We start from the raw sequence: 19,892 nt of genomic DNA on the forward strand, positions 1-19,892 counted from the left end.
CAAGGACACCAGTCTTGCATTTGGTTGCAATTAAAGCTCATAAACTGGATCCAGATCTGTAATCTACCTTCTGATGTGACTATACGCCTTCATCTTCCCAGCCAACAAGATGGGCCAAAATGGGAATCCTCAGCCAAAGTCGTCCGTAGTTTCCATGGAGGCTCCACATGGGTTAGATGGTTTAATGAAGGGCTCTTGATGGGCTCGATAGAGGGCCTGTTATGCATACATGTAGCCAACTTGGGACCCATACTGTATCTAGTTTTGCTATTTAAATGGTATGCCCATTTCTAGCCCAAGTATATTGTTCTGGATTGCCCATGTAGACCCTAACCCTAACCCACTCAAAGGCCCACTCTGAGCCAAAGCGCATTTGAAGACCGACTAACAAAGACATAAAAAAGCCTTGACAAAGCTGGCTATAAGAAATTTATGGAGGAAAAACACAGTATAAAATTTTAAAAAATCCTTATAAAACACTTATAAATAAGCGTACACTAGTATGAGAGAGAGGCTGCGTGTCTATTTAGAATTTATAGTGGTTTTTACGTTACCTGGAGGCTTTAAGATTTAAAAGTCAAGTTTTTAGAAGCTAGTTTTTAAGTGTTTGTTGTTATATTGTCATAATGCAGTGACAAGTGACCTGTCAACCAAGTTGATTGCAATGTGAACACATAGTAGACATAGAATTTGAATGGCAACACGTTGGCTAAAGCCTAAGTAGAACTGTCTATTTCCATCTGATGATGTCTCTGACACCAATTCAGTTGGAAAGATTACTTCTGGCTGGCATGGGAACACAAACACATCTTGTCTCTAGTTAGTTTACTGCTTCTGTAAGCGTTTCGGTTTGCCCGGAGGCAATATTATTGATCCACCAGTGGCTCGGCTGCCTGAAAGTAAACCTACATATTCGGTCCCAGGCTCATTACTCTGGGTGGTGGATGAAAAAGTTAGTTACCCACCCGTTCCCTCTCCGGCGTCATTAACCCCTCCACAGCTGTTTTCACCTGGACAGATACACATGCACAAGGAAGGTCAGAGAGATGGAGAAATGGATGGATGGAGAAAGACAGAGTAGAGAGAGACAAAGAGAGAGAGAGAGAGAAAAGAGAGAGAGAGAGAGGTAGAAGATGGCAGCATACAAAGCTAGTCAGGGTCATTTGCATGCGCCAATAAAGCAATTAAAATGTTTCATCAAACAAATCAGCAATAAGTTCCATTCAATTAACTTAGGGCTCATTCAGTTAAGGCAAAAAGCACATCAAAATGCTTGCTTCAATGTAAAAGAGCTTCAAATAAGGTTATTCCACTCAATGAGAAGAGAGAGGGAGAAAGTGACTGAGATGTGACAAAACACGGTCCAATTGAGGCTAAAAGCCAAATCAACTCTCTGGTTTCTCTCAGCTCATGTGAGTGTTAATAACCTTCATATTAAGAGCAAAATCGTTTAGCATTAGCATCATGGTATGAGAGCACACATTCATACTGAAGATGAGTGGCCAGCTGGACTTTGTGTTATTTAGTCTCAGAGAAGAGGAACGGAATAAAGTTAGCCTTAAGGATGCAGCTGGTTTCATTTAAAGTACTTCTGTGCTGTATTTCAGATTTAGGGTTAGGGTCAGTTATCTGACCCAATTTTGGTTGAACCAATCGTAACCAATCATAGAGTGAATTTACTTCCTTTGATGCAAGACGCATGCGGATACCTCCAACTGACCTGACAGTGAGCACACCAGCTGTATAAAGTATGCATATAAAATAAGAACCAGCAGTGTCCTCATCAGATTATCAGATTAATAAGCAAATCTCCTCACTTGCTCTGAGACTAAAGAATCACAGTGGCTGTTGCGCAATCAGCATTAAAATGTCATCATTATGCGACGATCATCTGACAAAGCAGTTTATGGATTATAGATTATTGGCTGCAGAAGAAGTGTATAAGCACATTAATGGAGACCATTAATCACGTAGTTAACAGTTTGCTGCTGCAGCCGAGGCATGAAGGGCAGGAAGAAAAATCTAACAGAGCCACATCGTCCCTTTAGGTCCGGTATAGTTTGGCTTCTTCAGCTAAAGCTCACGGACCAGGAGCTGTTTGTCCCCATCAAATGACCTCAAATGGTTTAAGGTGTTAGGATGAGGATGCTATGGTAACTACAGTACACAGAGGATGGACAGTGATAGGATGGGTTGGATGTATGGTCGGTGTTTTACCCTGTTGGAGAGAGGATGGCATTACATCCACAAACGCACACACACACACTAAATACTCGCACCAAACACTTCCTTTCCTCTTCTTTTGCCAGTGTTGTTCCTCCCGGTCATCACTTACCTCTCGGTCCAGGTAAACCTGGTTGTCCTGGCAGCCCGGGTATACCGGGATCCCCATCGGCTCCACGAAAGCCTGGTGTTCCAACGTAGCCACCGCCAGGCTCGCCAGGACCGCCGGGGCGACCCTTGGCCCCTGGGAACCCTGGGAAACCTTTCTCTCCAACTGTGCCAAAACCAGCATCACCCTTTAGACAAGAGGAGAGGAAAGAAGGAAAAGTTTTAACACTTTTGATTAAACCCTTAAATATTTAAGAATATGGTGTGTCTTGGCACTCACTGGCGGACCAGGGGAACCGGGGAAGCCAGGCAGTCCATCTCTTCCAGGTTTTCCAGTTTCACCTGTAGGTCCTCTGGGTCCCGTAGCGCCAAGCTCTCCCTTCACCCCCAAACCCAGGTTGGGGTAGAAAGAAGCCCCCTTCTCTCCCTTACGACCAAAGTAACCCGTTTCACCAGCACGACCCTGAAACACAGGAATGACAGATTTATGTGAAACTTACATGACTTCAGAAGCGATTGAGGCTCTAAATAACAACAACATCTAAGCTGTAAAGTCAAAACTTTTACTTACAGGAGGTCCCTGAACACCATTAAAGCCGGGTGAACCACCGTCACCAGGCTCACCCTTTCGTCCAGCGAACCCGGGGCTGCCGTTGCTTCCTGGGACTCCGGGTGGGCCAGTCGACCCAGAGGTGCCTCCTCCCAGGCAGGCACAGTCACCAGGATCACCTGGAGGAGGGAGAACAACAAATAAGGTAGGAAGTGGAAAAGAAGATAGAAGGAACATGGACAAATCAAGACAACAGCATTTTTGTACTTCCAGTACCCTTGTCTCAAACGTCAAAGGGGACTTTAAATGGGGTGTTAATAAGACGCCCGAAAAAGGTTTAAAATATGTAGGAAAATATCCCACTAGTATAAAAAGTACATAAAACATTATATGAATATGTTTATGTCTGTACCTCTGAAGCCTTTGTATCCTGTGTTACCCGGTTCCCCTATAGGGCCAGGTGGCCCAGGCTCTCCAGGGTAACTAGTGGGTCCACCATTTGGAGAACCTGCAAGCACACACACATCACACACAATAAAAAAAATAATCCAAGTAGTATCAAAGAATTGTTTTAGATTGCAAACTACATGAATTTAAGTTCTTCTGATGTAAGATCTAAAACCAGTAGGCGTTTTCGGACAGAAGGAACATTTTCATTGGACAATTGGAGGACCAAAATGTGCACGTCTCCTTTCCTGCTCCATTTTTATCATGAAACACACGACACACAACAAACCCACAGCTCCAACAAATGTTGCTCTCCTATCTTGTTGCTGTATGTGATGTTGCAATATGAACCGCTGGCTGCCTTATGCAAGTTTAGTAACTATTCACAAAGTGGCCATTTTCGAGGAAAATGGGCGGTGTGCATGTAAACGGCAAATAAGCCCATAAGGCATTTGGTTCTGGGGGAGTTCCACAGTGGGCAGTTTCTTGCAGTCCTCATAACTGTCCGAAAACGCCTAAAGGAAATATTTTAAGATCCTGTCTTAGGAGTACCATTTGTTTTTTTTGGCCAACATGCGCTTAAACCTAAATATCAATGTCGCATAAACAGCACAGTGAAATGCAGCCTGGCATCACAGTGTGAAATCAGGATTAGTCCCTTTTGTCAGCATGTAATATGAGAGAGTTCAGCTGCTTTTGCAAGATGACAGAGTCTTACTTAAAAGCATTAACTTGTTTATATTGTATTAGAATATAAAACAGTATTGTACTTCACTGATTTTACATGGACTATAATGGCCAAGAGATACTCGCATCAAGCACGAGCATAGGGTGATCTAGTGTTGCCACATTCACAAACAAAGGAAGCAAACTGCTAACAATACACAATCATACTATTATTTTGTATGCAGAGAAAATGTAAGTCTTTCTAAACCTTTAGGGTAAACAGAACGAGAAACTTGCAAAAACAAGTGTATGATTATAATCAGTTACTTTCTTCCAGTTTCTTTTGTCTTCCTTCGTTTTATGTGTAAGTGGCCTCAAAGTAAAAAAAAAATCCCTCCTGCCATGCATTACGTCCATGTCAAATCAGTGAATTAGCAGGCGACACCTTGTGGCCAAAGATGAGAAAAGCAGCTTGGAGTAGAGAGCGCCTCCCATCCAAGTCTGAAGCCTGTAAAAGCTCTTCTCAGCTATACTTACCAAGCACCCTCCAAAGAGAATAGCGTTTAAAAAAGCATTTGGGCAGAAGGATACTGCCTGCTGAAAGTTTTGTTTGCTGTTCCTTATTTTAACTTTTGGCGGGCTAAATATTGCCATGACGATCATAGCAATATGGCCGCCTTTAGAATACCTGCCTTTGGGCCTGGGGGACACCTCAGGATAGATGACGCACGGACCAACGGCAAGGCCTTAGAGGACAGTTAAATCAGTCAACCATTATGTGTTATATTCTGTCACTAGCTTGTCTGTACTTTTAGCGATCAACTAGCTTTTTTGGCTGGTAAAAAAAAAAAGTTATTATTATTTACTTATTCTGAATTCCTTTTTACCAAGCGCTCTGTGGGGATAAAGATGCTCCATCTTCATCTAGGAGTTTCTCAGTTTCAATCATTTTATCACAACAAATTTTAGCTCCTTTAATGTAAGGACTCCATCTCAGAGTGCTCTTTCAAAGACAAATGAAAAGCAGACAACATTCACAACAGTTAAACTTCAAAATACCTCTTCACAGTCAACTGTCATGTTTAAATTCTGTGTTTCATTGCTAACAGAAGTCTGGAATCGGCTTTCGGCCTTGGCCCACGGATTTTCTCTTCATCATCTCTTAAATAAGCCACTTATTTCCTTACTATGACAACCTGTCAAGAAAGAACCAGAGAGCTCTTATAAGTCCATTCTGTGAGAACATACTAGTAGGGCCCTGAGGTCCAGGAGGGCCAGGGGGTCCGGGGAGTCCAGGGGAACCGGGGAGTCCTTCTGCGCCATAGCCTGGTAGGCCTGGGTTACCTTTTTCTCCCTTTGGGCCTGTGGTCCCGGGAAAACCTGGGGACCCGGGACGACCTAGCAGGAGGACAATGGGAATCATTTGTTTATTGATTAAACTGCAAATTTTTTAAAATTCAATTTTTTCTGTGTTTCTACAAACATAGGTCCGAAATACACACATGCACAAACGGGACTCAATGGACATGCAGTAATGGAGAGATGTCAGAGTGAGGGGGCTGCACATTGACATGCGCCCCGAGCAGTGGGGGATTTGGTGTCTTGCTCAAGGACACCTCGACGGAGCCCAGGTAAGGAGCTCGCACCTCTCCAGCTACCAGCCCCAATTCCATGTTTGGTCCATACCGGGACTTGAACCGGCCACTGTCCCAGGCCAAGTCCCTACAGACTGAGCTAAAGTCCTGAAGGCTCAATTTCATCCCCCCAAAATGTCCCTGCTCGGGGTAGTCCATTCTCAAAGTACAGGGATTTGCAGGTGGGCCTTGAAGTACTGAACTTTCTTGATTGGTCTAGTAATACCGAAGACCGTCTGATTGTGTTAGGACTAGTAGTCCGGGGTAATTCTGGTGGAAAAGCTATCTATACTGTATCTGACTCTTTTGATATTACCTGAACCAAAACCACCAATTCCTGGTTGGCCTGGTGGTCCTGGGAATCCTGGACTTCCCTGATCACCAGGAGCACCGGGCAGGCCACTGTAGCCTGGGGTACCTGGTAGTCCTGTGGCCAATCATAGAAGAAACGTTAACATAGGTAAACTTGTATATCAAACAATACACTCACAATTATTGGTTTGGATTTTGTATTACCTTGAACAGAAGCGCCCAAATCACTAATATAAGCAGGAGGTCCTGGTGGTCCCTGTTCTCCCTGGTCCCCCTATCAGACAAACGCAATCAATTCAGTGAGCATCGACTGAAGGTGCCTACTTTCATTTTCAAAACTCAATGAGAACACAAAATGACCTTATTTTGATCTCATTTAGCTAACTCTTGACAAGAAAGTTTAAAGATGATTTTTCCTACAACTATTACAAAAACACAAACTGTGTCCCGAATCCACACGTTTACTCTCAGCAGAATTTGCACTGTTTGAAACTCTCCACCTCTACAGGAAGTATACTTCGCAGACACAGACACTCATTTACCTTGGGTCCTATGTATCCTGGTTGTCCGGGGTAACCTGGGTTGCCGCTGTATCCCTGAGACAGAAAAAAAAAGCTGGTCTGACTTTACTGATACTAATGGTTTATGCTGTAATACACAAGTGTGCAAATATAGAAACATCTTCTTCTCCAACATCTCATCTTATATTTACTATATCAGCGATGTACATTAATGTTTGTTTCTAAGTGCAATCTTGAGGTACTTGTACATTATCATACTTGAGGAGCAGTGAGTAAGATTTAGTGGTACCTAGTGGTGAGGTTGCAGATTGCAACCAACTGACAAACACTCCACACAACCTTCCCTTCCAAACTGATAGGAGAACCCTTTTTACTCCACTACATTTATCAGACAGCTTTAGTTACAAGTCATTTGAGCAGATAACTAAGATGCTAAATATATGAAAAAAGTAATACAAGTGGTACATTGCCATACACTGAAATTCGAAAGTAGTATTAAATGTAATCAAAATTCATTGTCCATTTCAAAATATAATGACCAATAGTTAGTGGGAACAGTCTAACAGGAGCCTACCTGTTGTCCTGGGGCACCGGGAGGCCCATTAAAACCAGGAGGACCCTGTTTAGTGGAATCCAAAACAAAATCCACCACAGAGGAAAGGGAAAGGGGAAGGTAAGAGAAATATTTGACCACAATGGAAAACCGATGCAACACTTAAAAGCCGAACCCTAACCCTAAATTCAATACAGTTAACAAGCAATACTGAGGAATCTCCACTTCTATGTTTATGGGTAGTGATTTATACAACAAAAGGGCACATTGCTATTTCTTTCAACGCCTTATCTAATTTATCATAATCAATTTGATACAGTCAGCTGTTCAGTCTTACTCTTGCACCGTGATATCCAGGAATGCCTTTCTCTCCAAGCTCACCACGAAAGCCAAAAGGTCCCTGAAAACAAGTAAAAAAAAGGGTTTTACTTGGGTTACTTGGGTTTGCCAGATTTGCTCTCGGGTGTTTCAACAAAGTTTTTAATTCTCTCAAGTAAATTCGCTTTCCAAGTTTGGTACACTTCAACAGTGATTCTAATTCCGTGTACAGCAATGTTGTTGAAAATCGATGGCTCTGGAAAGAGAAATACTTACAGGTCGGCCGGGAGTGCCTGTGAATCCTCTTATTCCTTTTCGGCCTTGTTCACCCTTTCAGAAAAACGGAGAGAGAACAAAGGTAAACTTTAGAACAGTATGTTTTTGCAGGGACAAAAAATAAATCATGAACATCCAGTGAATAAATTGTATCTGCATCTCTTGGATTGTCTTCCACATTTTTTTTCAAATTTAAACTTACCTTTGTCATCCATTTAAACAGTAAGGACAGGTGAAAAAACATCTGTCCCAGTAATACAAGAATTAGTTCTTCAAATTTCACTTTAAGGGTGATGGGAATAAAACATTTGTTCATCTCAATGTTGGAACAGATTCAGGGACAAGTAAGATCAAGGCTCAAAGAGAATAAACTTAGCCTTGGATCCCAGGGTGGATGCTTCAGAATATTGTCATTGTAGGTGGTAGCAGCATCAGGGTAGAGTGCTACCTCTGATGTTCACAGTGGGCTTTTCTGAGCTGATTACTTTTACAGTACTAAACTGAACTGTACTGAACTCAGTAACCCACACATCCACCCATTCTTATCTGCTTATCCTGGTTTGGGTAATGGTAGAATCATGTTGAGCAAGGGATTCCAGACGTCCCTTTCCCCAGCGAAGTTGTTCAGCTCCTCATGGGGGATCCCAAAGGCATTCCCAGTGCAGATGAGGTATTATCCCTTCAGCGTGTTCTGGGTCAACCTGTGTACCATCCCAGTTGGACATGCCAACCTAAAGAAAGGCAACCTTGAGGAATCTTTATCAAGTGCTCAAACCACCTGATGACTCCTTTAGCTCTGTTCGGATGCCCAAGCGTCCCTACCCTGTCTCTAAGGCCGAGCAAAGCCACCCTACAAATGGAAATCATTCGGGCCAATTGTTGAGGTGATTTCACTCTTTTGGTCACTACCTCAAGCTCACAACCATACATGAGGCTTGAAATGTCTGGGAAATCATAAGCTGTGCCTTCTGTCTGAGCCCCCTCTTCATCAAGATGGTCCTGTACAACACCCACATAACTGCTGATGGAGCACCAGTCTGCCAATCCATCTCATGCTCCAATATACCCCCTCTCATGAACATGTCCCCAGATACTTTGCTTTGCTTGGGACTCAATCCAAACTCGGAAGAAGTATTCCACCGTAACCTATGCACATGTTCAAGTGTACATTTATTCCTATTTTCAAAGAGGACAGTGGATTTTTGTGTATTTCAGCTATTTTGTCCAGCTTGGGTGTACCCCTGTGTGTCCTTCTAGCTTGACATGCCCTTCAAAAGGGAGGCACCCAAGAGACATCCTAAGCAGATGCCTAAACCGCCTCAGATCAGTATATGTTATCTTGTTTTTTTGTCCCTACCCAAAGCTCAAGACCAATGATGAGTGCTGGATCATAGATTGACTGGGAATATTTTGTGTTTGACTGAGCTCCCTCTTAACCACACCAGAATTAATGGTGATGCCACGCCAGTCTGCCTTTCCATCTCATGCTCCATTTTACCCTCACTCCTTAACATTATCTGGAGATATTTGAACTCCTTCGCTTGGGGCAGCAACTCACTCCAGCAACTTTGAAAGAGAATTCCTCTGTAACCTAAAGACACTTGAACCGTAACCTACATTTTATGTGTACCTTTTCCGATTCCCTATTTCCCAAGCAGGCATTGATATTAGTCAATTTCAGTGTACACTTTAAGTAAACTTGGATTATCACAATGAAAAATGTATTTTATGATGTTTTTATTTAAAGTTACGCCACCATTGGATGATTTGGAAGATGCAGCAGTGTTTCAAAAACTGTTCTCTGTTGGTGCAATCAAGGTAATGTCATGTATCCAGGATTGGCTTAATTTGGCCAAAACCTTAAATACCAATAATATGTTGCTTAGAGTAACCACAGACCAGAAGAAAGATTTGGATAATCTGAGGCTGTCCCTCTTTGACACAATGTAGATCATCCTGTTTGTCATTAGAAATGTTGACTATGTGCAGACTTGCATTTTCCAACAAACCTTTATTCCTTTGTCTCCTTTGGGAAAACCCACAAACTCCACTACCCCATTGATCATTGGTTGGCCAGGGTCACCGGGCAAGCCCACGTCGCCCTGGATGACGTTACCAAGGAAGACAGAGCTCTTTACATGTTGCTGTATCGGCAGGAGAAGACGGGACAAGGAAGGGCGGGAAAGGCGGTGGAAAAACTACGACAAAGCTTTGGGGCATTTTAGGGGAGACAGGCAAGAGATGGGGGACCGTCGACTGGAGATCGGCTTCTGTGTGACCGTGAATGAAGGCGCTGAAGAGGTTGTTGTGCCCAGAGTGAGGAGAGGAATGAGGAAATTTTGGGATGATGACGAGAGGCTGGTTTTAGTATGAAGTTCATTGTTTCAGTTGACAAACTTTTTTCTAGAGTCTTAATCTCTGGAGGCATAAAGTTAAGTTAGTGGGAGGAGCCAAAGGTCTTTGGCAAAGCCACAAAGACCAACATTTATAACCACGTGTTATTTTCATGTATTTCTGTTAATCAAAGCTTTAATGTTGGTAAGTCAGAGAGCTAAGTAACTATCTGCTGACAGACTCATTTATTTTTTGACACAGGCTCCAATTACTTGGTGTTTCCAAAGCTTGTGGTCTAAATTCTGTAGTTAGAAACCATGCAACTCTACCTGTTGTGGAAGGTCAAAAGATCTGATTCAAAGCCACAGAAACACCACACTAATTGCATTTTTTAATACATATTTTAGAAAGGTTAAAGTATTATTTCTGCCTCCAGAGCTGCTCTGCTTGTGGCAATTGCCAGAAAAAGCTACCCGACTGACGCTCTGTTGAACCAACCTCTCCTCCAACTCAACCCAAAGTCTCCTCCTCCTTCGACTTTTCTGCTCCAGCACGTCTTCCCCTCCATTGCTGTAAAGTTTGCTGCAATCACTGCTCCTCTCCGTCTTTTAAAATTTAAGTTCTGACAACGAACAGCCTGCAGTGTTAATGACCTTCTAATCACCCTTTCACAATGAGACCCCACCACATCCATGTAAGTGTGTGTGTGTTTGTGTGTGTTGTAGAAGCATATCATCTGCTGCTCCTAGCCCTCCCTTGCTGTGTTACCTTATCTCCTTTGTAGATAGTGAGAGTTTGTTCGCTTCTTAGTGACCCGTCGCCGGGAGTACCACTGGGTCCGGGAAGACCCACGTCGCCCTGGAGTCCGAGATACACACAACACACCGTTAGCCAATCATTAAGGGCCGGGCGCAGAGGAGAAACAGAGAGAGGAAGGAGGTCAACAGGAAATGAGAGGACATTAAAAGAAAAGAAAGGAGCAGCAAAAGAATGAAGTAAACACGATGGAAAAAGAACAAAACATGAAAAGATCACGTGGAAAGAAGATAGAAAACAAAAAGGCGGCATTGCCAAAGGTATGTGGACACCTTAAGTATTTGCTGAACATTTAATTCAAAAACTCTGATCATTGATTAGCTGATTGACACAAATGCTTGTGGTGGATTTGCTATGTGTGAAATATAGGTTCCAGAAGAGTAAGATAGATTTGACTAAAAATCGCTATATCTAGCTAACTGTACAATGCAATGGTGTATAACTAACATGATGCTGGTCAATCACGTGTAACATGACTGTGGCGACTGCAAGTGCAGTGCAGTGCTAGCCACAGCATGCTAACTGCAGCTTACTTACAGTCATAGATAGATAGATAGATTCAAAAAGGTAACACGACAATAGGAAAAAAAACACAGTGAAGGACTGACAAAAAGAGAAAAAGACAAAGGGACAAAAAAAGAAGGAAAAGCTCAGGGATACTTTATCTTGAGTGTCTCTCTGATCGATTTTAACAAAGGACCCTCGTTTTTCCCCACGCCACATGGCTAAAAGACAACCACAAACGCCACACAGGGCGGTTTGACTTCCATCCTACAGAAATGCATTTCAACAGGCTAAAAGTAAATCCAGCTGTTCCCACATTCAGTTCAACCCTGAATCTTTCTTGAGTTCAGTGTTTGAGGGTTTTGGTTGAGCGTAACATGCATGCAGTGTGTGAGGAAGATGACTGTTAGTACTCTCGTGTGATCGTTCAAATGAGATGGGTGGGTGGATGGGGGTTGAGGAGTCAAAAGAGCAGGCAAAATGAATTAAAAATCCCAGAATTCACCAACAGATGCCCAAATGCAATGAAAGGGGGGGTGTAGTGCAACGTGGGAAGTAGGAGCAAGTGATTCCAGCACCCAGTTACAGTCCGCAGATCGTCCCCAAGAGTGAGAGCTCAGAAGTTTCAACCTTGAAGTTTTAATCAAAGATTTCCAATAAGTATAATTGTCTTGGTTTAATGAGGATTTTAATATCTCAAATCAAGTCCTTTTTTTTCAATTTAGAAGAAAAAACTTCAAGTGAAATCTCTGAACTTTCATTCAACAGTGCGAGAAACAAGTGTGTGATGCCACTGGACAACTCACAAACAACTTTAGAAGAAGCTATTGAATCTGAGGAACCCCCCCTCTGAAATATGAAACACTCTGACCCTTAAGAATTTGATTGTAAATGAAACACTATGAGCGAGTTTGTGACTTGTCTCGGTGGCATCACGGATCATTTGAAAGAACAAACCAGACTGAATCAAGTAGAGGTTCATGTGATCTTTTTATCATACAGGAAAACGGATGCAACAAACAGTTCAGTAGTTGAGTCAATCTGGGGTGGAGAGAGGAGGAGCAGGAGGAGGATGGAGGGATGCAGGGACGGGTGGGGTTAAGGAAAAAGGATGGACGGAGGGTAAATTAGGTGTTGGACGGAAAAAGGTGCAGGTTACCAAGCCACCACCAGTCAGATTTTAACATGCACAGTCTTATGTCCAACCAATCCATTCAACAAACAATGCATTCAAAGAGGCGTGCAAACACACACACACACACACACCTAGGACACAGCTAGAGCACTCTAAGCCTGATGTTTTGATGCGCTACTCTGTAAGCTGATGTTTATGGGATTAAAGTGAGAGAAAGTGTAGAATCCACAATGTTTCACTAGAAGACAAAGAAACGCTCTACAAGCCACTCAAAGCTTTATTACAAGCCCTTTATTTAACAAGCTTCATTAAGCTTAACAGAGAGGCTACATTAAGAAACCTCCGACCAATTCTAGATTTTGTTACACAGAAAATATCAAACTTTATATCTAATATAGGAGCAAGATAGGGATACATCTTGGTCATACTAGCTAATAGCTGCTTCCTGTTTTTGTGCTAAGCTAACGCATCCTTAATGCAAACCAAGATGTAGAAAAATTAAACTACGATTGAATATAATTTTGCTGTTGCATTTAAGCTTAATGTAGCTTAGCATAACGACATGCGAGGACCACAAAAGTAGCTTGTGTGCTAATCAGCTTAAGCAGAAAAAAGAAGCAACAAGACTACAGACTACCGGCATCATGTTTTTTTGTGCTATGCTAAGCTAATGTATCCTATTGATCATTGGTAGCAAAAACAAAACAAAGAAAAAGTTTCTTAAACTTCTAAGAGTCATTAGCATTTTTCAAATCAACCACTTCATGCTGCCTGTTTTATGCTAAGCTAGGCTAATATTTTCTTAAAGATTGACAAACAGGAAACTGATATGAAACATCTTACAATTAACATTTTTACTCTCTAAACCTCTCTTTGGAGTTGTGGATTTTACACTTTCTCTGGCGTTTGAATCTCAGACTAGCAGATGTGATGTCATCATGTAGATAAAGCATCCTTACTGTCTGCTGATTTGTCACAAAAACAGTTTAATGTTTCATTACGTCTAAATGTCATACTGTGGTGAATGTGTGTAAAGTTACACTCACTAACAAGACGTTATGTGTGTGTGCATGTGAACTACTCTCTAGAGAACTACATGAGCTCTAGGCTACAGTTAACAGATCGTACCTTGTCTCCTTTCTCTCCTTCATATCCGTCACTTCGGCTCCCCTAAAAACAGCGAGGGTTAACAAAAATGCAACTGGACAAACAAACAGAATAACTTGAAATAATTAAACTGCAGCAATATTCCTTCAACTTCTATTCTTTTTACTTACCATCAGCCCTGGAGCACCGGGAGGACCGGGTGGGCCCTAAAGACAGACCACAGAGTTGGACTTAATTTCACAGAACAAAATATGAAATAGGATTTACAAACTTTAACTTTAAGAAAAAAAACTTGAGCGTGATTAGATTATTGTAGAAATTACAATAAATCATCCAAAAACATCAAATCTGCAAGTGACGGATGAGTGAATTCACAAAGACACTTCAAGTAATTCTAGAAAGAGTTCCTTAATTTAGCACTTTTTTTGATAACATAAAACCGATACTGTTGTATTTTCAACCCCATTATTGTGAAACACTTCTTAGCAATTGCAACAAACCATCATCAGTTATATCCCAAGCGATAACTCAGAAGAAATAAATACGTTACTGAAAATACTAAAAGACACAGGGAGTACGTCTATGGAAGAGAAAAAGATCAATCAGTTTACATACAGCATAACCTTCAGGCCCTCTTGGACCAGGAAAACCAGACGGACCATCAGGACCTCTGATACCCTGCAGAGGGAGAAGATTTTAGCTCATTATTTTTCATAACTGACAACAAGTATATAATGAACTTTGATTTATGTGCAAAATGTAACAGAAAAAGGGAATTAAGTTCATATCTTGTGAACTGCATATCTTTTTTCTTTCCTTCTATTATTTGTTCAGTAAAGTCAAATTAATATTGCACAAATAGATTTTGTAAGATAATGATAAAGATAATTTATCGGAATGTTGTATCGAAAGCAGAGAAAGTGAAACTCTTACAGGTTGACCGTTCGATCCAGGTGGACCTGGATAACTCTAAAGAAGAAGAAAAAAAAGTTAATTAATAAGCAAGATATAAAACTATAAAATATAAAACCTCTTAATTACTAAGTTAATAACTGAAAGCATTTCCATTTGTATCTGTCAAAAAAAATACAGTATGTGAAGTCCACTTAATGTTGCTGCTGTTCAATGTTACTGTTCTTTCTCTGTAGCACCACCTGCTGGCCAAACACCATCTAATGTTGCAGGCTGGCTCAGAGCAGACACAGTATGTGCATGTACCATTTTACATTTTGGTACTGTTACAATTGAGTATCACAGCTTCTATAAAAAAGGACAAACTAAAAAATTAATTGTATAAAAATAGTTTCTTTGGGCAGGTTTTGATTCTTCTCATACACAATAGTTAACCAATCAGTTACATGAGCCCTCACATGAACTAAATGTTCCCTGTTTTTTAGAAAAGACATTTCATCATTAATCCTGTCAACTATTTTTCATCTACGACAAAAAAAACAAGTCAAACTTTGGCATACAAGCACCTTTTCCAATACAACTTAAAACCTGCAAAAGAAAACAATAATTGAACCCAATTAATGACAAAATGTTGGGAGGTAGAAAGAGGAGGTGAGGAAGGGATGTTGAAGAGATGGGATAGATGGAAGGAACATCAAAGGAAACATAAAAGAGCTGGAACAAATAAAACGTGAGTGAGAAAAGGTAGAAAGGCAAGCTGGAGAGAAACACGAGTTGTGGGAACAGGAAGTAAAGGAATGCTTTAAACATGGTCTCAAAGTGCAGCAGGACAGTCGGGCATGTGAGTAAATCTGAGACTAACCCCGAAGCCGTTATCAGAGATGTATCGCGGTTCTCCTTTCTGACCTTTTGGCCCGCTGGGTCCCTGGTGGAGGAAAACACTTCGTCAATATCTGCTGAACACTCTCCAGCATCCAAAATATGTAGACAAATAAAACAGGAAGTGAAGTCTGTCCTCACAGCAAATCCAGGAAGTCCAGGTCCTCCAATTCCAAAACCAGAATCTCCAGGTTCTCCTCTGGTCCCGTTACAACCGTCCAGTCCGGGTGGTCCTCTGCCCCCCTCCTGACCAGGGTGACCCTACATGAAGATCAAGAAGAGGAGCGTGTACTCAACAAGAAGAAGCACTGATGAGGGCATTTTATAGCACAATGTTTGTTCTCTTACGATACAGAAAACTCATGAGTCACACTTCCTGTTTACTTACAGGCACCCCATCATTTCCTTGGAACCCTGGCACTCCCATAGGTCCCTGTAAGAGGAAATAATCCATAGTGTTAATTTATTAGGAGTTCAATGGCAACACCTGGTGGTGAAAACATGGTACTGCTTTAATCACATTGGTTCAGGGTTTGATATTTTACTGTGAAAACAATATACGATCTGCTGTATAACACCTACTTTGTCTCCTTTGGGGCCAGATGGTCCTTTCAGTCCGACGTGACCCTTCTCTCCTTTAGGCCCTGAAGGCCCCACACCCCCACGTTGACCCTCTGCTCCGCTCTGACCAACCTCACCGAGAGACCCAGGACGACCCTGAGAGAAGAGAGAAGACATGGTCACGTAAAGAGGGGGTATTAAGACACATATATAATGTTACAATGTTGGATGTCCAGACTAAACGTGGGAGAAGTTTCAAGTCTGTAGGTTAAAGTATGTTGGAGTAATCCCCAGGCTTCTTAGCTCAGTCTGCAGGCTGCTGTGAACGCCAGCTTTCACACTGTTTTTTCTAGGCACTTCTAGGCACTTTGTGATGTCACAAAGAGCAGCCTCAGCAGGCTTTGGAGAGTGAAGAAAGCGAGCTTGTAGGGGCGGGGTTTCTTAAAGGGCCAGAGCTGACTGAGTCGTTACAGGCAGGCGCACCAGTGTGGGAGAAAACATTTTTAAATTGTAAATTATGCTAAGCTACTCAACAGGTATCACAGAGTGAAATATAAAGCTTGAAATTAGCATAATACCCCCCCTTTAAAGCAGCAGTGTGTTAAAAAATTGAGCCCTCTAGTGGTGAGAAAGCAGATCACATCCAATGGACAACTGCTCTCCTCAGCCTCTCTCTTAAGCCGCTTACCCACTGGTCAAAAAACCCACTAACACCCGGCTTTTTTGCTTAGTGGGAAAGGTTACAATCGGCATTCAGACCCGGGTCAAATGACTGATTGATGGGAACACAAACCTGTGTCGTCATGCTAATCTCCGCCCCCTTTCCATCGTTCCAAATTTGTTGCCGGCAAGTTTGATAAACAGACTGAATGAGTAATAGATATAATAAAGACCTAACCACTGTAATATCCTCACTGTTTACTAACCCTGTTTCAGGCATGTTTGTTAGAAAAGAGACTGACAGGAGTATACTTCACTGGCAATGGGAACAGAGACAATCGGCATCTATAAGCAGGTCTGAAAAACCTGCATCAATACGCTAATTACGGTGGGAAAAGGGTATTACAAGAGTAAAGGAGAACCTTTGGTGCCTCCAATAAGCACAGGATACATGCCAAAAGCCTGCTCTATACCCAGTGTTTGGCGGTGCAACCATATTCTGTATAAAAAGGACGTAGCCACAGGGATGTCAACCATTAAAGACTCGAGTTTGGCATTTTGGCTGTTACATCTTCCTTTTTTACCAGAAGTAACTTTATTTGGACAAAAAATAGAATGCATTGCTACGCCTCAGTCCTCATTGACAGTTTGTGTTGTAGTTTCCTCTCCATTACAGAAAGCTGAGCTTTAATTTCACTATCGTTTACAAAGTGGGCGTCATGCTGTATTGAGCAAGACTTGATTCTAGCGATTATGAACATAAATTCACCAGTAAAATGCTTACTGAAGAAACCCACACTGATATCTTTCCTGCGAAATAAAAGTAAGTGATTCTGCACCTTAGTGTTTCGCTTAAGATGCCTTCAGCTTTAACCTCTTCTACTGTTTTCCTCAGACTGGTGAGGGATTTAAAGTCTCTCAATGTCTCATATGTGAAGACTTATTTCTCACCCTGAGTGACCTACATGTGACACCTGTACTCCTCTTGTACGTCCCATTATCATCTTTATCTGCTGAAGTAAACGCATTGCCTTCCTCCTACATTTTTCTTTCCCTCCACTCATCGACGTCTTCATTACACACTATCATCCACCTGATGAGGGAGTAATCCAGCCGGGGAAACACTTCCAAACAAATTGCTGAGGAGGACATTTTGTCTTTTGTGTTTTGGATTTGATGGGTTTGTTTACATGAGACGGGAACAAGTCCGGGCGGAAAACCCCAGCTGTGGATTTTTCTTTTTCTCTAGAATCCCAAATCTGAGAGGGTTGGTGAAGTGCTTTATGGGGGCATGCAGCGGCATGTGGGCTCAGATGGTGGTCTGAAAGAAAAGCTGCTACTGTGCAGGACTATTTGGGTTGAAGATCACTGAAAAAAAGCTGTTTTTTTAGAATTTAACTGCAATTTTTTTAGTGCCTTTACACAAAAAAAAGTCTATTATAAAGCCTTTTTGGGGATATTAATGATCTCATGCTGGGGTTAGGGCTGCACTGCCATTTTCAACCACATGAGGGCAGTGGAGAGACAAAGAAGTAGCATTAGCAGGTGGGTTTGTGCTGATTTAGAGCTGGATGAATGAACAGGCCAAAGGAATCCCTCTTTTAACAAACACACACACACATTCACACTCAGGTCTCAACCACTGACAACCTGCCATTAGCTTATATTTGCAGCAGTATAACAGGGCAGGGAGAGAGGAGACAGATGGAGGGAGGAGAGGGCGGAGAGACGGACAGATGTCTGCGCTCGGGTCAAAGGAAAGTCAGAGGATTTAAAAACGTGACTCAGATGAGCTGAAACGTTTATTTCTGCTTTCATGGTCAGATTTAAAATATAAAATCTTAAAATTTACCATTTAATTTGTTTGACTTTTGGGTGTTTGTTCCTTGTATCAAAAATGGGAGTATGAGCAAGTCTGTTTCATTACTGCACAGGGAGGAAATGTGCTCATAAATTCACCCATAAAAACGCACACAACTAATTTAATGGGAGAAGTAAAGCAGTGCTGCAGATGTACATAATACATGTACATATATAGAGCTGAGATGCATGTTAATGCTTGCGTGCATGCATGTGCCTGACGGCAAGGATGTCCAAACCATGCTCTTATCTTAACTTGATATCTACCTTTAAATTAGCCCTTAGCTTAACCTGATTTAGCTATTAATTTGCAGGGTAGAATATACAGGAAGTTAAAAGAGTTAGAATTTAGTTTTCCAAACCTAAAACATTACATCTACACAGCTGATGGTACACACATATAAGCACACCTTTCATTACACAGGGTAAAGGTTCACACACCCCTCTATTATTTCTATGCACACACATGATTCAAAAAGGAAGGTGCTCGTCTACTCCACACCTGGTCCTATTCATATGTATGCTCTGCCTGCAGACACAAAATCATACAACAGCAAATCTAACATTATGGGGACATTATGGAGAAGGTCAAACACCTGTAATAAAGAATGTTTAGCATTTGTTTTAGCCTAAAGGGAGTAGCATACAGGTGGACTTTATAGCATCCAGGCTGCTTAGTTAAAAACTGACAGTCACACAAAAGTATAAATACCTACTAGTGACTGTCAAAACTTTATGTTCGATTTTCTACGGCATAATCAATCAAGTCCACAGTCGTCACCACTTTGAAGGCAGAAATTCCTACCTAACAGTAATGTTAGCTAACAGGAAAGTTAGCTTGGAATTAGCTGTTGAGTCCTTTTAGAATTTCATCCCTTCCTGATTGATCGCAACTGAAATGGATAGTTGAAAATCCAGAAGAACATTGGGACTAAAGACCAGAAGAAAGATTTCGCTGTTCTGTCCGCTAAATATGAGGCTACAGCTAGCTGCTGGTTAGCTTAGTTTAGCACATTGTAAAACCACAACTAGCTGTTTCTACATTGGGTTAACAAGCTACGTAAAACATAGATACTACTGTTGATGATAGGTTCAGTTTTTTAGCTTTATATGAGTCAAACTTTCCCCAGTGTCCAGTCTTTCTAGCTACTGCTAGCTGCCGGTTAGCTTAGTTAAGCACCTTGTGAAACCACAACAAGTTGTTTCTACCCTGGTTTAACAAGCTAGGTCAAACATGTTAATTGTTACCATAACAGATAATGTTAGGTTGAGTTTGTTAGCTTTATATGAACCAGCTAAGTGTTTCACTTTCCAGTCTTTATGCTAGGCTAAGCTAACCTTACTGTCTGCTTGTATTAGCTTTAGGCTATATTCAATGAACGTTTAAGATGTATCAAATTAATCATCTCACTCTCTCCATTGAAGTCAAAAAGTGTTTTCCCCAAACTATACATTTTGGTCTTTAGTTAAACAAACTTAAAATGATGGAACTTTTTAAGGACATAACAGCTAAAAA

The 19,892-nt window shown here is 41.6% G+C and overlaps 1 protein-coding gene across 1 annotated transcript in view; it reads right to left on the reverse strand.

The window, feature by feature from the left end:
- col4a6 (collagen, type IV, alpha 6) overlaps positions 1–19,892 on the reverse strand; it is a 111,926-nt gene that overhangs the window by 12,878 nt on the left and 79,156 nt on the right. Inside the window, exons 4-25 of the mRNA XM_069672016.1 lie at positions 15,878–16,012; positions 15,684–15,728; positions 15,437–15,556; positions 15,279–15,341; positions 14,438–14,473; positions 14,120–14,182; positions 13,675–13,710; positions 13,526–13,567; positions 9,618–9,710; positions 7,609–7,662; positions 7,352–7,414; positions 7,036–7,080; positions 6,483–6,536; positions 6,145–6,214; positions 5,945–6,055; positions 5,243–5,392; positions 4,683–4,740; positions 3,294–3,364; positions 2,903–3,060; positions 2,612–2,794; positions 2,336–2,519; positions 966–1,010 (exon numbers count right to left, since the gene is read on the reverse strand). Of these exons, the coding sequence (XP_069528117.1) occupies positions 966–1,010; positions 2,336–2,519; positions 2,612–2,794; positions 2,903–3,060; positions 3,294–3,364; positions 4,683–4,740; positions 5,243–5,392; positions 5,945–6,055; positions 6,145–6,214; positions 6,483–6,536; positions 7,036–7,080; positions 7,352–7,414; positions 7,609–7,662; positions 9,618–9,710; positions 13,526–13,567; positions 13,675–13,710; positions 14,120–14,182; positions 14,438–14,473; positions 15,279–15,341; positions 15,437–15,556; positions 15,684–15,728; positions 15,878–16,012 (1,879 nt within the window). The remainder of the gene's footprint in view (positions 1–965; positions 1,011–2,335; positions 2,520–2,611; positions 2,795–2,902; positions 3,061–3,293; positions 3,365–4,682; positions 4,741–5,242; positions 5,393–5,944; positions 6,056–6,144; positions 6,215–6,482; positions 6,537–7,035; positions 7,081–7,351; positions 7,415–7,608; positions 7,663–9,617; positions 9,711–13,525; positions 13,568–13,674; positions 13,711–14,119; positions 14,183–14,437; positions 14,474–15,278; positions 15,342–15,436; positions 15,557–15,683; positions 15,729–15,877; positions 16,013–19,892) is intronic.

This window comes from Semicossyphus pulcher, unplaced genomic scaffold (assembly GCF_022749685.1).
Source record: "Semicossyphus pulcher isolate SPU_LCO1_2020_fin unplaced genomic scaffold, fSemPul1.0.p SCAF_21, whole genome shotgun sequence".
Classification (NCBI taxonomy): domain Eukaryota; kingdom Metazoa; phylum Chordata; class Actinopteri; order Labriformes; family Labridae; genus Semicossyphus; species Semicossyphus pulcher.